The sequence below is a fragment of the Spermophilus citellus genome (genome assembly GCF_964194105.1).
Source record: "Spermophilus citellus genome assembly, chromosome: 5".
NCBI lineage: Eukaryota > Metazoa > Chordata > Mammalia > Rodentia > Sciuridae > Spermophilus > Spermophilus citellus.
The window spans coordinates 23,719,110-23,735,500 of NC_138186.1; the positions used below are offsets into that span (position 1 = coordinate 23,719,110).

Genomic DNA, 16,391 nt, shown 5'->3' on the forward strand with positions numbered 1-16,391 from the left:
CCTATATCTGTGACCCCATTTAGGGCCCTCTAACGCTAGTGTCCTTCAAGTAACAGAAAACCAGACTAAACAGGCCAATGCAACAGTTTTCCAGGAATAATTTACCAAAGTCGACAACCCCGAACCTGGGACGCCTGGATGTGGAATTGAGGGCTTTTTTTCTAACGGAAAGGTCGCTCATAGTTCCTCCCAGCATCCTCGGGTGACATCAGGATTCCTGGGAGATTCGGGAGGGGAAGTGAGCACGCAGGGACAGAGCCCAGGCCTCCAGTGGCCAGCCCCTCCTCCCGCTGCCCCGCTGCTGGCGAGGCGCGCGCGACGACCCGCGGCCTTGCTCTTACCCGAGGAGGCGGCGACAAGCCCCGCCCCTCCCGCGCGGCCGCCGGCGAGAGGCGTGGCTTGCCGCGGGCGCCGCGGCAGCGTAGCGGGCTGACGCGGATGACGCGGCGCCCGCCAGGCCGCAGCCCCGCCGCCCCGCAGCGGGGCCCGCCTCGGCCCGCCCCTGTCCCTCCCCGCCCAGCCTCCCGCGCGCCCCTGTCAGACTGTGGCGGCCGGCAGCGCGGTGCGCTCTCCCTCAGCCTGCAGCCCGACGAGGCAGCTTGCGCACGGCACACCCCCAACATCCTAGCCGGCGCTGCCGCCCGAGCTCTGCTCTGCTCCGCCCTTCCCGCCCTGGGCCGCACGCCCGCCTGTCCGCGGCGACATGGCACACGCGCCGGCACGCTGCCCTAGCCCCCGGGGTTCCGGGGACGGCGAGATGGGCAAGTTCAGGAAGGTGGCGCTCATCACTGGCATCACCGGCCAGGTGAGTGCGGAGGCGGGGGCGAGCGGGCCTTCGGCTGCCAGGCACGTGTGCGTGCGCTCTCTCGGCTCCGGGCTGCCTGCATCTCCAGGAACAGCCCTCTGGGCGTCCCGGAAGGTGTCTGCTGCCGGGAGGTGGGACAGCAATGCGCCGCGGGGAGTGTGTTGCATGTGGAGCGTATGAAATGTCTCCTAGACTTCTGGTCTTCCTCTGGGAGTTATGAGCTTGTGTTCCGCACGGGGTGTGATCTTCATACCTGGGCAGGATTACCCTCGCCCACCTGGTGACCGCCGTGCTTGTATCTCCAAGCCTGAGGGTGCAATTGGAATTTCGTTCTTGGCAGATCTTAGTGCCCAAGGAGGGGAAAGAACCAATCCTACTTAACTCTAATGCCTGGGAAGCAGAGAAGGGGGTGCCTTGCTCTCTTGGTACCCCCTGACCAGATTTCCAGATAGAAAAGAAAGTAGTGCTGTAGAGTCACATACTAGGAAATATCTGGGTAAGGGGAGAACTCACAAAAACTTTTAAAATCACACGAACTTCTGAGATTCATGATCACATTTTGCAGGTTTCTCACGGACAAGTCCCAAACTAATGCTAGCGTTTATTTCCAAAGAAATGAATTCCTTCAGTGGGGTAATCAGGTGGAGCTGTCCTGAATGTTGGGACCTTATGTTGCAGGCTGAGAGTGCCTAGTTTGTGACAGTCATTTCCTAGAGGTATTACAACAGGTGGGGCAGACCACTGTGTCTTATCAAGCTTCAAGGGTGATGAAATAGTCATATTCATGTATTCCTATAGAAAAAATGGGATATTGTGTGTCCCTGGATAGCTTCCGGTAGGGGGGTGACTAATATATTGCTTAAATAAGGAAGATGTAAAAGATGATAATAATAGCTTATACATATTGTGCTCTTTATATTCCAGTTATGTGACTAATAATAACTCACTGGTTCTCAAAATGAACTCCCTATTATTCCCACCTTGTAGATGTGGAAATTGAGGTTTAGGAGTTTGATTTGCCTGAGGTCAGCCAGTTGGAAAGTGTCTATTTGGAGCGAAGCTACTTTCAAAGCTCCCTAATATTCGAGAAGGAGAAATTGAAACTGGTCAGATACACAGCCTCAGAATATTGGACAATTTCAACTTCTGTATCCTGGTTAATTTCTAGTTATTTGTGCATCTTGCTTTGTGTAAAGTAATTAAAACAGGTGTTTCAGAACTGGTAAGAGAGGTGCTTAGGAGAAGGATCTGAAGTTGAGGAAGAAATCCCATAAAATCAGGCAGTAAGACAGGTCAGGGCCTACTTACTGTCTCATTCTCTATATTTTGGTTATGAAACCAAGGACTTTGTATGCATGTTCTACCCCTGATCTATCCCTGCAGCCCTGTCCCCTCTCTTGTAATACTGGAGACCTTTCTACAGATGATTCCTTTTTTCCAAAAACTCAGACTAGCTCCAAAGCTCAACTGTTAGCTAAATTTACATGATCTCTTGAAAGTAGCAATCCTTTTAGAATTGTTGAGAAATTGGTAAAGATATTAATGTGCTATGTGTATTGCTTATACCAATTTAAGTGACTAGTAGTCAATCAGTGCAGGTTAGAAATGGAACCTTATTTAAACATTTGAGAGTGGTCACTCGACTGGTACTGAGTGGCTAGGAAGACTTGAAAGTGGCCCATCACTCTACTTTGTCCTGCAGGCTGCCACCAGAGATATGTGTGTGTAGAGGAGTGTCTCCTGAAGCACCATGCTCAACATACCCTAACTAGAATTTTTTGACTCATTTCCAGCTTTAGACACTTGCCAGGCTCTTTGGCACGTACCTGTAATCCCAGTCACTCAGGTGGTTGAGGCAGGAGGATAAGTTTGAGGATAGCCTCAATAAAAGACTTTAAGCAACTTACTGATACACTGTCTGAAAATAAAAAAAATAAGAAGCTGGGGATGTGACTTAGTGGTAAAGCTCTCCTGAGTTCAATCCCCAGTAACAAATAACTATCCAAACAAAACAAAACAAAACAAGAAAAAACCCTGCTTCTCTGTCAGTCTCCTGTTCTCTGCCCCAGTGTCCTTTCCTCAGTTTCCTCCAATGTCTGCCCTCAGCATTGTCTTCTTGCTTGCTTAGCATTGCATTGACTTCCTGTTGTTGCACTTAGCACAGTGCTGAGTCCTGGAGCTGCCACATAAATATTTGCTGATGGAATTTACTACTCTTCTATGCTTTTTATTTATTTTCTAGGAAAATGACTCCCAACCTGAGCATCAAGCGTCCCTGGAGGACTGTGACATGAATGCAAGGGGTTCATACCTTATTGAACATTTTCTTAATAGTATTGGCTGAGAACTTCTTGTGCTACTCACTCTGCTAGGCATTTTATATATCTCTAAGAGGCAGGTATAACTTTTCTCCCTGTTTTACACCTGGATAAGTAAGATTGCTTGAGGTCACACACCTAATGAGTGTCAGAGCTGAGGTCTTAACCTAGGAGTCAGACTCCAGGGCAGTTTCTCCGAGATATTTTGTTATACTGTCTCAGACACATTAATTGAGAGAGAGAGAGAGAGAGAGAGAGAGAGAGAGAGATAGATAGATAGATAGATATGATTGATTGATTGAAAGATTTTCTGAAAAGGCTCAGATTTAAGTGCTTGTATTCTAACACTCAGTCACTGAAATGTACCACTGAGCTTAAATGGGTTGTCCCAGGGTATTTGTCTTATCTGCTATATACCTCTAGCATGTATGCTCAGGTTTTTTATTCTGGTTTTCCACTCTGATCTATTCTTGTCACAGTAGTGAATCTTTTTCCAAAAAGTGTACCTTATTAAATCATCTTTAAATAAGCCTAGGCTCTAGTTTTCCATTGCTGCCTCCAGGCTCTCTGCCAGCCATCCCCAAAGCTCACCTTCATTGTCTAATGATGTTTGCTGTTCTTTACTTACTGTGCATAGAAATGTTCTTGCTGTTCTTTGAGTACTATTGCCTTGTACCTCTTTGGACTCATTATTTGTGGCTGAATGGACAGATCTTATTCCTTTTAGCTTGACTAAAAGCCTCAGTATTCTCAGACTAATCCTGCCAAATGCAGCCACTCCAGGAACTTTCTTTGTATTTACATATATGCAATCCCTACTGATTGTATAGATAATTTACATATCTTCATTTTTTGAGTTTGTAAACTGTGTTAAGATAGAAATTTCACTTTCAGCCTATTGCCTCCCACATGGCATTACCTAGTGGATTTTTAAGAAAATTGACTTACTTTTTCCATAAATAGGATATATCTTTAATGCACATCTTCAGTGTGAAAGGCTTGTTTTGATGCTGCTTAGAATAAAAAGATGTGTAAGATAAATTCTCTTCCTACCAGCATCTCATAGTCTTTGAAGAGCTTAAGACAACGTACACGAAAACAGTGAACACAAAAAAATTAATATTGCACAAAAATATTAGGATCCAAATGAGTATTTCATTCAGTGTTAGAACCCAAATGAGTATTTCATCCAACTTTTGGAGTTTTTGAATACTAGAAACTAAAGAGACTGTTCTGGGTAAATTGCACATGCACTGTATAGAGAAGGGAGTTTTGGAGACAGTTTTCCATTGCTGCTTCCATCCTTGTTAGTAATAACAAGAGGAACAGTAATATAGAAGAATTGTTTATATCACTTTCTGAAATATTTTTTCTTCTTTTTGGTGCTGGGTATCAAACCCATGACCTTGTACATAAGCACATGCTCTACCACTAAGCTATACCCCCATCCTCCGCTTCCACAAAAGATTTTGAGGTGGTTTCAATAAAACACATATCATGGGACTCATCCTTAAAAATGAATTGAGGGGTTGAAGCTCAGTTGTAGAGCACATACTTAGTGTGCATGAGATTCTGGGTTCAATCCCAGCACCTCAAAGACAAAACCCTCCAAAATGAGAACTAGGAGCCTGTGATAAAGAAAATAGAAAGATGGAAGAAGTATTGTATCAAAATCGAGGGCCAAGGATAGCTGTAGACAGTTGAACATAAAATTCAGCTTTGAGCTTTCTGGTCATCCAGTCAAAGTGGATAGGTAGCCTGTTAGTACTATTAGTACATATCTCACAGGGATTTAACTTTTACTCAGAAGGCTCAGAACAACATGCCACATAAATTGGAATGAAAGACTGGATGCATTAGTAAAATAGATATTACAGTGTTCTGTAAAGTTTAATAACAAATGAACATCTGAATAAGTATTTTAGAATCTATTTCAATATTGAAGGGAAAACTAACTTTATGTTAACTTTAACATTTAACACTTTATATTAACAAAATATAGTTTGAAAGGATTGAGGTACTTAACAGTATTTAATTAGAAATCTTTAGTATTTAATCTACATAGGAAGATTAATAAAACTATTGGGACTAAAGAAAGAGGTTAACTATAGACAACCTTCTTTAGAACACTTAAGATTTACTATTCACCACAGGGCTGGGCCCCAGATCCTGGGGAGATTGAGGGAGGATTGCCAAGTTCAAGGCCAGCTTCAGCAACTTAGTGAGACTGTGTCTCAAAATAAAAATATGGGCTGGGGATAGAGCTCAGTGGTGTAGTGTCTTTGGACTCAGTCCTAGTATTTAGCCCCCCCCCCCCAAAAAAAAACTGGAAAACAAAACAAAAAAAAAAAACAAAAATAACTTTTTTTTTTTTTTTTGCTGTATTGTGGAGAGCCATTCTCACACGTGACTGGGCAACTCCCAGTTTGGGTCTGAGGCGCTCTGGCTAACTGTGTTGGAGCTTTCCTGGCCGTCTCCTGATGAGAGAGCCCGTCCGTGTGGGGGTGTGACTGACCACTGACCCGGGGGGCCAATCACTGACCCTGACCTTGCAGTGCGGCCCCCCTCAACCTTCATTGGATAGAATTCTCCCCTGAATTTCTTGTTCCCCAATAAAAAGGCCACTCCCTGGCGTGCTCTCTCTCTCTCTCTCTCTCCTGCTAGCCCTGAGTAATCCTTGCTGCCCTACCGGGTGGTTTGAGGAGGGAACCAGAGAGGGGAGCCATCTCGGACCTGGTCATAGAAAAAGGTAACTGAGTCTGTGTGTTTTATTTCGATCTCACTAGCTAACTTTTATGCCAAGAACCTCTTTAATGAAACCAGTGCGCTGGTTGCATGGTGGTCATGTATAATTTTACCTGGTAGTTTGCCTCCATGCCTCAAAAATTATTTGAGTGCTAGCTTGTCAACTCATAACCTGGGAAGACCCAGTGCTATATATCTCCATGTTTGGCCTCAGGATTCTAAGGCTGAAATTGAGAATGTGTTTTATTAGTTCCTAACATGATATTTTGATGGTCTAAAAGACTCTTATTTGTCCTTGTGATGCTGAGGGGCTTTCTTTGAGTTAAAGAATCTTCAATTTGCCTGTCCTTTGCTTTTTATCATTTTTTGGGGGTTCTAGGATTGAACCCAGGGCCTTGTGTATGCTAGGCAAATGCTGTACCACTAAGCCATATCCCCAGCTCTTGCTTAATTTTTGAAACAGATTTTCCTTGAAAGTTTATTAGACAAAAATGATCACTTCATGTTTAGCCAAACTATTACTTGGCTGTAATTCCATGGAAAGAACCAGGCATAAGAGATGAGGCAAAATGTTTATAGTTAGCTAGGTTTCTGGGTGTCCCTGGATTCAATCCTAGTACTTAGAAAAAAAAAAAAAAGAAAGAAAAATTTTTTAAAATTTTTTTTATGGGTAACTTAAAGGTGGGTAAAGAAAAAATGTTACTGATGTTTATGTAATGATAACTGGGTGCCACATACTTTGCATAAATTGTCTCAGGTCACTTCAGGTGGTGCTTGTTTTTACTGTCCATGTTACATTGTATTGAGGAAACCAGGGCTTGGTGAGCTTTTATCTTGCCTGAGGACCTACATATGATATTTAGCTTTTCCTCAGGATCTCAAGTGTCAAGTCAGACTAGCTCTGTTGGCCGGTTTGTGGACAAACTGTAGAAATTTGCTTTCTCCAGAAATATGTTGTTTTTAAATGCAATTATATATTTGAGAAGTGCTCTACCATCTCATTGAGTGATGTTAACATGATTGGCTGGTATATCCTAGAAGTCTAGAATAAGGGTGAACCAGGGAGGTTGAGGGCTAGTTTATGGAGGTCTGGTGAAGCTTCAGGAATTTTTTTCAGTACTTTGAGTGTTCTTACAGGTAAAGAGATGAAAATGGTGATAGTAAAGTGCTTTTCCCTGTCCATAAACCTCTGCTTCTTCTGGCAAGTGGGTCAAGAGCCAGTAGCCAAATTCAGGTGATCCTCAGTGGAAGTTGGGTGCTTTGGGCTGTACCTTATGGGTGGACCATCTTGATGAGTATTGTACATAGAGAGCCTGCCTGTGAGTCCTGAGAGCATGTGGAAGGTACAAGTATGCAGTGTGGTGAGAGAAGTAGGTGCTTGGTCATGAGGCTACTGCAGAGTGTTCTCAGTGACCCTTTTCCCACCTACATACTGATGTGAGTGTTATAATCCCCACATAATGGTGCTGCCAGTGCCCTGAGGTAAGCTACTCCCTCTCTGTGGGTGCTTTCTCTTTCTGTGGAGTGGGACTTGTGATTTCAAGCTCCTGATTGGGTTTTCCTTGTGAAATGCAAGATTCCCCCTTTTTAGAATTTTGTACCTTATCTTGAACGGAGAATCTTATCTAAGCCTGAAACATGCTCGCTTACATGTGAGCGCTCTAGCGTGTGCGCTCTGTCTCTCTTTCTCTCTCATATGCTGGGAATTGGACCCAGTGCCAGGTCCCCAGCTTTTTTTTTCTTTTTTCTTTTTTTTTTTTTTTAAATTTTGAGACAGGGTCTTACTAATTCATATCAACAGGAATTAGTTTGAGGCTGAGGCTGGCCTCAAATTTGTGGTCCTCCTGCCTTAGTCTGGGATTATAGGCATGTGCCAACCATTGTGGCTGCAACCTGAAACACTTTTGTCCTGAAAAAAGCTAAGACCTTTTTTATCTAACAACCCCACCCCCACCCCGGTGCTTAATTTGTCTGAAGAGATGCTCCCTTGACTTGAGGATAGCCTCCTCTTTTATCTCTTCTATTAAGCATTGCACTTGAGTTATGGTTCTTTATTTATTTCTTCTCTTAAATTTCTGAGCATCAATTTAGGGCTTTTTATTCTCCCCACCTCCCTCCTCTCTGCTTAATTTATATTTTCCTCTAGAGGATGTCATATTTGGGGAAGATTATCCTGTGCTTAATAATAGAAGTATTAATAATTACAATTAATTCATTCAACAAATGTCTGAGTGCAAATTATGTTTCAAGCACTGGGGTTCAACAGTGAACAAAGTATAAAATTACATCAATTACATTGATGTACTAGTGGTGGTGGTGATGAGGATAGATATGATTATTATAATTAACATGTATTGAGCATTTACTTTGTGCCAGGCATTGTTTAGAGACTTTCCATTTGGTTCAAAGTCTATTACTTGTTGAAGTAACAGAACTCTCGTGTAGGTGGTTTTCTTACCATCTTCAAGGAATAGAGAGGTTAAGGCTATGGCCTAGAGGGCACTTGAGGTGTCTGAGTTGTCATTTGCAGAGTCAGATTTCAAATATAAATCTCAGTGATTTTATTTCCTATTAGGTCTGGAATTCATACCAACAAATAAATTCTGAGGAGAAGTAACTGAATGTTACCTCAAATTTAAGAAACAAAGCATTTCAAGAGTCTTTTTGCAGTTGTACAAAGGTGGATTATGGTAATGAAATAAGACTGTATTAATTCTAAGTTATATGCCCTCTCCATTTTGTTTTATTGGAATAAGTCTGGTTACTTATTACAAAGCTATTTGGGTTATATCTTTAGCTAATTTTTTGGAGGGTACATGTTGAAGACTATTAATTTTGCTGACTCCCTGAAGATCAGAACTCTGTCATGGAGTGGAGTGGAGGAAAATAAGTTGTGTTTCTAGACCAACTTGGGTTTGAATAACTGCTTAACAACCTTCAGGCTTATGGCTTTTGGTAAGTTACTTATCTTTTTTTGCCAGCTTGGAAGAGTAATTCATGTCAAACAGGAAGTAAGTTTGCTACATAGTAGGAACCTTTGCCCTGTTATTAGAATGGTCCTTCCTTTACAGTAAGGGTTCATAAGATAATATAAAAATTATTGAATTTTAGAAAAGGAAGTTGAATGTGGGAGGTATTACTATGAAGTGTTGCTTTGCATGGAGCATTCATTAGCTAGGAGGGGAAAGTTCCATAGTATTTGGAATCAACCATAAGGCTATGAAGTACTGGGAGGCCAGAAGATTTGCTGTCCAGTGTGTCTTACAGAATGAATTTGCAAAGTAGATCAGGTCTTATCTTTTCATATAAGAGGATTGTGGCAGTGACTTCCACTCTAAATCTTCCTTTCTCGGATTTGCTGTGCTGTGATGAAAGGTTTGGCATAATTGGAGATGAGAGAGATGTCTTGAGTACAGTCCTGCTCTGATCAAGGACTGTTATGTGGTGGGAAGGCTTTCAGGTCTTTACATCAAATGTAATTAATCGAGAGCTCTCTGTCCTGAGAAAAATTTCTGTCCTGGGACTCAGAGGCTGGGTTTTACTCCCAATTAATTGTATAGTGTTGCTGGGCACTGTGATGCATGCCTGAAATTTCAATGACTTGGTTGGCTGAGGCAGGAGGAGCACAAATTCAAGGCCAACCTCAGCAACTTAGTGAGGCCCTAAACAACTTAGCAGGACCCTGTCTCAAAATAAAAAAAATTAAAAGGGCCAGAGAAATGGCTCAGTTGTAGAGAATCCATGGGCTCAATCCCCAGTAACTCCTACTTCCTGCCCCCCCCCCCCCCAAAAAAAAAAAAAGAGAATAGCTTTAACCTTTTTATGAATAGGTTTTGTAACTCTTTAACAGGAAAGGTTACCTGAGATTTCTAAGGTCTGTTCCTAGTCTAAAGGCTTGCATGCCGAACCATCACTATGTGTAAAATAAAAATTTAGATACATATCTTTACATTTAAGCAGTTCAGTCATTTAATATCAGTTTAAAAGATAATGGCCAATGAGAGAATTAAAAAAAATTAAACTAGCCGGGCGTGGTGGTGCATGCCTATAATCCTCATGGCTTGGGAGGTTAAGGCAGGAGGATCTCAAGTTCAAAGCCAGCCTCATCAAAAGTGAGGCACTAAGCAGCTCATTGAGACCCTGTCTCTAAATTAAATACAAAATAGGGCTGGGATTTGGCTCAGTGGTCAAGTGCCCTGAGTTCAATCCCTGGTACCACCCCTACCCCGCACCCCCACCAAAAAGTTAAACCAGTGAACTGTTTAGAATTTAGACTTTTAAGTGTTTCGACTAAGAATTTAGACATTTAAGTGTGTCAACTAAGAATTCACATAAGAATTTGTTAATAAGGTTAGAGTGAAAAATCTGAACTGTTTACCTTCATAGGACATACCAGATGAATGAGGTGGGGATTTTTTTGCTTTTTTTTTTTTTGACACTGGATTTTAAAAATTTCTGTTGTTATTATTTTTGGTAGAAATATTGAAGATATATAAACATTTATATTTTGAACTTAGGATTTATATAGTAGAGTTTTATTCATTCCAGCAAATATTTGTGTTGTATGCTGGTTAGGTGCTAGAGATGTAGCAGTGAGTGAACAAGACAGACATGATTTCTGTCTTCAAAGACATGATTATCTGGTGGGGGATAAGCAATTAGGTAGGTAATTATATTGCTATGATGATAATTCATGAATTAAAGCATTGTAAATGTTCTAAAATATTATTAGTTCAACAAATTAATTGAGCATCTCTTACTGTATAATTTTCTGGTTAAAAATGTCATGTAGTTAAAAGAGTTGGTTGTGAAGTTTTTTAAATTAATTATAATTAGGTATATATGACAGCAGAATGCATTTTGATTCATTGTACACAATTGCAGCACAACTTTTCATTTCTCTGGTTGTACACTATGCAGCATCACACCATATGTGCAGTCATACATGTACCTAGGGTAATGATGTCCATCTCATTCTACCAGACTTTAAAGTATACTACAAAGATAAAGTAACAAAAATGGCATGGTATTGATACCAAAATAAACATGTAGATCAGTGGTACAGAATAGATGACATAGAGATAAAAACCACATAAATATCTCATACTAGACAAAGACACCAAAACCATACAGTGGACAGAGATAGCCTCTTCAACAAATGGTGCTGGGAGAACTGGAAATCCTTATGTAGCAAAATGAAATAAACCCTTATCTCTCACCATGCACAAAACTCAACTCAAAGTGAATCAAGAACCTAGGATCAGAGATCCTGTGCCTAATAGAGGAAAATGTAGGCCTAAATCTTCATCACGTCATGAAGTTGGTTTTTAAAATTCTTTTTTCAAGGAGATGGCATATCACTGTGTTTAGCCTTTTATGCTGGTCTTGAGCTCAAGTGATCCTCCCAGTCTCAGTCTCCAAAACAGAGTAGTTGGGACTACAGGCTTGTGCCATCGCACCGGCTGTGAACTTTTTTTTTTGAGTGGGAAGTTGAGCTGCTTAGGAACTACCTGTATGCTGCTTTATTCTTCTATTAGACATTGAAATCTTTTGCTTAGTCCTGTATTAAATGAAGGTTGGTTAAAGATGTTTTTAATCTTATTTTCCTGTCTTATAGGCTATATTTTCTGTCATGAGCATTTATTGTAGTTGGAGGCCTTTCCAATTATTTAATCAGATACATTTATGAATACAGAGGTGAGACATAGACCAAGCATTTGAAGAAGTAAAGAAGCATTTGATGATTTTTTGAAGCATCTTCTTGTGATGACATAATTTAGAGGGCAGGTCTACTGATAGATTTTTTTTTTCCCAGTGAATCATGAAAACCAGATTGAGGCTTGGACATGATGGTATACAGTGTGGTATCAGAGACATTTGTGATAAATAGAACTTAGCTTTGGCTTAGGCTGAAACTGAGCTCAAATCCTACTTTCAAAAATGAGTTTGTTAGTCAGGCTCAGTGATGCACACCTGTAATCCCAGCGACTCGGGGGGTTGAGGCAAGAGGATCATGAGTTCACGTCCAACCTCAGCAACTTAGTGAGACCTTAAGCAATTAAGCAAGACTCTGTCTCTAATAAAATATAAGAAATGGCTGGGGATCTGGGTTGGTTGTTAAGTACCCCTGGGTTCAATCCCTGTTACCAAAAATTAAAAATAAATAAACAAATAAATAAAATGAATGTATTAAAGACAGTCTGCTACTTACTGAGTGTTCTTAGACAAGCTACTTAGTCTCCTTGAGCCTTTATATCCTCTGCTTTAAAATGGGGTTAGCTATACTCACAAATTGATGGTGGTTATGATGATATCTCTCACAGTGCCCAGTAGAATACTGCTTATGAAATGATAGATGTCATTATTTATTATGTATAATAAGTTCTCAGGATGGGGAGGAATGACAGAAGGATGGAGATGTGTTTGGGAATGGGTTTTAGGGTACAGTATGCAGAATGAACTTGAGTAGTAAAAGAATGGAGGAGGTAAGACCAGCTCTCATAATTACAAGGACATGAGGTGGAAGTGGTTGTGAAGGAAAGAGAATTGTTAAATATAGGAAATGTGAGACAGGGAAGAGTTGGAGATCCCAAGTTAGAGGCTGGCTAGATGGTATTACCATGGCTTGAAATGCAGCCATTGGGAAGATAAACCAATTTTCTGGGAATGATAGTGAATTAATTTGTTCCTCTTGAGTTTGAGGTGAGAGCATGACATCCAATTTCAAATAATCTATAAACTGTTTAAAATATGTGCTTGGAATGTAGGTGAGAGAACGCAGAACCTGGACAGTGTCAAAAGTCAGAGATGACTGCTGTGGAGTGGGAATGTCCTAAACGTATTCCTGCTGTTCTGTTGTAATCAGTCTTCTTCCCCTTCCCCCAAAACTTTCTGTGACTCCACTTATCTGATATCAAAAGTAACAATTTCCTTTTAGTTTTGTGATTAAAGTTAACCAGGTTACTTTCAGGAATTTCAGCCTGCCTGCCTGCCTGTCTCCCTCCCTCCCTCCCTTCTTTTTTGGTACTTGAGATTGAACCCAGGGGGCACTTAACCACTGAGCCACATCCTCACCCCTTTTTTTTTGTGTTTTATTTAGACAGGGTCTCACTGAGTTGCATAGAGCCTTGCTAAGTTGCTGCAGTTAGCTTTGAACTCATGATTCTCATGCTTTAGCCTCCAGAGCTGCTAGGATTATAGACATGCTCCACCCTCACTTATTTTTATTGTAATGCTGCATCCATGTCCAAGATCCCTCCAACTTTTAGCTTGTCATCCTTTTCTTTTCTTGAGGAATTTTGGGAATTTCCCATTCCCTGATGAAAAGGAAACAAGGTGCTCAGTTGCACTAACCATTCCTTTATATCCTTAATACATACATGAGAGTGAGGGAAGCGTACTTGGAAGACAGTTCTGTAGGACAGGGAGCCCATTATCAGTAACCGTTCATGGCATTGGGGCACCAGTGTACCAAACTTAGTCCTGGCCTTAAGTACTAACCCACCTGTTTTTATAAATCCACTCACTGAAATGACTCTGCTTTCTAGGGTTTTGTTTTGGTGCTCAATTATATCAACTGAGTTATGTAGAATTAAGGTTAGATGATTTTATGGAGAGTTACTTTCTTCACTGAAAGGTGTTTACCTCCATTTTTATTTTCAGGCTGTTCATATTTTGCCTTTTAAAAAATTTAAAATGTAAATTTTAGGGGAATCCTTTCTTAGATCTTCATATTTTTTTAAATTTCATCAAAATGAAAAATAAAGGCATTTATGCTGAGTATTTTTTATACTCACAATTACATTTGGGAAATGTAGTACCAAAACTTTGTAATATTGTATATATATTATGATTAAGCATTGGGCTTGATTATCATGTGAAATGAATTACCTGGTTGTGTTTAACAGAAACATGTTACCAAATGAGGAGTGAAGAAGCCACTTGTTTGCCCTATTAGTAGCCTTTTGAAATTAAAACATAGTTTTCTATGTTTCTTAGAAGGGCACTCTGTTTATATAATCATTCACAACAGAAATTAGGTTTTTATATTCCTTTTTTAAACTGATTTGTTCTTTAAAAACGATGAGTTGGAATTGTACAGAAATATGTAGGCACTGGTAGTACTTTTCAGTGGTCAATTTTTAAAAATTAGTTTATTTTTATTTTATTCTTTTTAGATATACATGACAGTAGAGTGTATTCTGACATATTATACATACATGGATAATATGTCAGAATACATGGATATAATTTATTCTAATTTGGATCCTATTCTTGTGGTTGTACATGATGTGGAGTTTCACTGGTTGTATATTCATAGATAAACAAAGGAAAGTTATGTCTGATTCTTTATATTGTCTTTTTTATTCCCATCCTGCCTCTCTTCCCTTTATTCTATTCCCCTTTGTCTAATCCAGTGAACTTCTATCCTCCCACCCTGCATTATTGTTTTGTTAGCATCTGCATATCAGAGAGAATATTTGGCCTTTGGTTCTTTGGGATTGGCTTATGCCACTTAGCATGATATTCTCCAGGTCCATTCATTTACTGGCAAATGCTAGAATTTCATCCTTCTTTGTGGCTGAATAGTATTCTGTTGTGTACATATACCACATTTTCTTTATCCCTTCATCTGTTGAAGGGCACTGTGGCTGGTTCCATAGCTTAGCTGTTGTGAGTTGAGCTGCTCTAAACATTGACGTGGCTGTGTCACTGTGGTGTGTTGATTTTAAGTCCTTTGGTTATATACTGAGGAGTGGGATAACTGGGTCAAATGGTGGTTCCATTCCAAGTTTTCTGAGGAATCTTCATACTTCAGCAGTCATTGTTGATAAAAATAAGCATACTTATTGTAGCTTCGAGTGGAATCTCTCAAAACATAATTGGGGTTGTGAGACATTCATAGGTTAAAATGCAAATCTGAAGTATGTTTGTGTTTGAGTATACCTAATCAAGGAGAAAGACAGGGAGAACCCTATTGGCCAATGATTGTGGTCATCCTGCGGTTCCCACCATTTGCAGTCTAACAAGTTAACCCCCATCAGTTTCATGAGTGATGGCAGAAGACACAAGCTTGTGGGTCACAGACACAAGATTTTATCAGTCACAACACAGTAAGTAGCATTAACTTAATGTTTGCAGCAGTTCTGTTTGCATAGCATTCTCTTGATTGCCCCTTGTTCCACCATCCAAGGCCCAGGGGTAACACGGTGGTGGCCTGAGGTGGATATTGCCTGTGCTGTGGGCGTGCACGACAGTTGAGGAGGAAATGGGAGGTTAGGAAACACGTGTGTGTGTGTGTGTGTGTGTGTGTGTGAGAGAGAGAGAGAGAGAGAGAGAGAGAGAGAGAGAGAGAGAGAGAGAGAGAGAGATGGGACCTTACTACATTGCTCAGGCTGGTTTTGAATTTCTGGGCCCAAGTGATATTTCCACCTGATGTAGCTGTAGAGACATGCACCACAAAGCCTGGCTGGGAAAGGCCGATCTTTTAGATCTTTTAGAGTCTGCTAGCCTTTGCCTTGAGAAAGACATAATATCTTTATTATTCTGGATAGGATACAAATGTTCTCTCTTCTCCAGAAAGAGACATGTCTCTGTCTTAAAGCTTGACAACATTATGGATGTTCTTGAAAAAATAGTCCTGAAAAACCTGTCAGTATATTTGTTTACAAGTTATATAGAATCTGGAGAGAGCTGTTGCCTCCCCACACTGTTTGTTCTGTTACTGAAATTCACTAGTTTGACAACCCAGAATAGTTTCTCTCATATTTCTCTGTGTATCTCTGTGGGGTGTTTGAGCTTCACTTTGTATCTTCATTTTCTTTTTGCTTGAAGAACAGAATGGTAAGATCTGTACTCAGATGCTTAGTGTAGTCCCCCTTCTGTGGTGCCAGGCATTGATCCCAGGGCTTTGTGCATGTTAGGTAAGTGCTTCATGTGGAATGGATACAAGGGAATTGCTGTAGTTAGCTGTTTGTATGAGAATGGGTAGTTTGGTAGGCCTGCCCTTGATGGAATATTCATTAATTTTAATCTGATATATTAGTCTCAGCTGGTGTGAAGAACCCCATTACAGAAGAGTGCTCTTCCATGCTTCCAGGAGTGTGACCTTGTTGGATGATTCCATCCCAGTAGGAACTTTCCCTTCCTCATGTGGCCCATGTATAAATACAAGCTGTTATTTGTTTTTAATTTATTCACTGAGTGACCATAAGTTTCTTTCATTATTTTAAAAGGTTTCTCTTGTTTTCTTTTAGAATCATACCTAAACCATCCTAGCTTCATTTTGAGATAACTGATATCATTTTTGAGAATGTTTGTCATGTCTACTGCATGCTAACAGGCCCTGAACTCAAAGTTAAAAAAAAAGAAACTTGGGCTTTTTCAGATTTTCTTAAATTTTAAGGTCTTGTTTTGATTATCATGAGTTTTGATGTTATCATTAGACTATAACCTGAAAATATGCGAACCTTATAAAGAGAGTCTGCTTTTTGAACTAAAGGAATGCATTGGCCCATTTTACT

At 40.5% G+C, this 16,391-nt stretch overlaps 1 protein-coding gene across 2 annotated transcripts in view; it reads left to right on the forward strand.

Annotated features, from left to right (window-relative positions):
- The first annotated feature begins 431 nt into the window (after positions 1-431).
- Positions 432-16,391, forward strand: part of GMDS (GDP-mannose 4,6-dehydratase) — a 676,213-nt gene continuing 660,253 nt past the window's right edge. The window contains exon 1 of one of the 2 annotated variants that reach the window (XM_081295088.1): positions 432-805. In XM_081295088.1, the coding sequence (XP_081151214.1) occupies positions 704-805 (102 nt within the window). In that variant the 5' untranslated portion in view covers positions 432-703. The remainder of the gene's footprint in view (positions 806-16,391) is intronic. The other variant, XM_081295089.1, reaches the window with a different exon arrangement.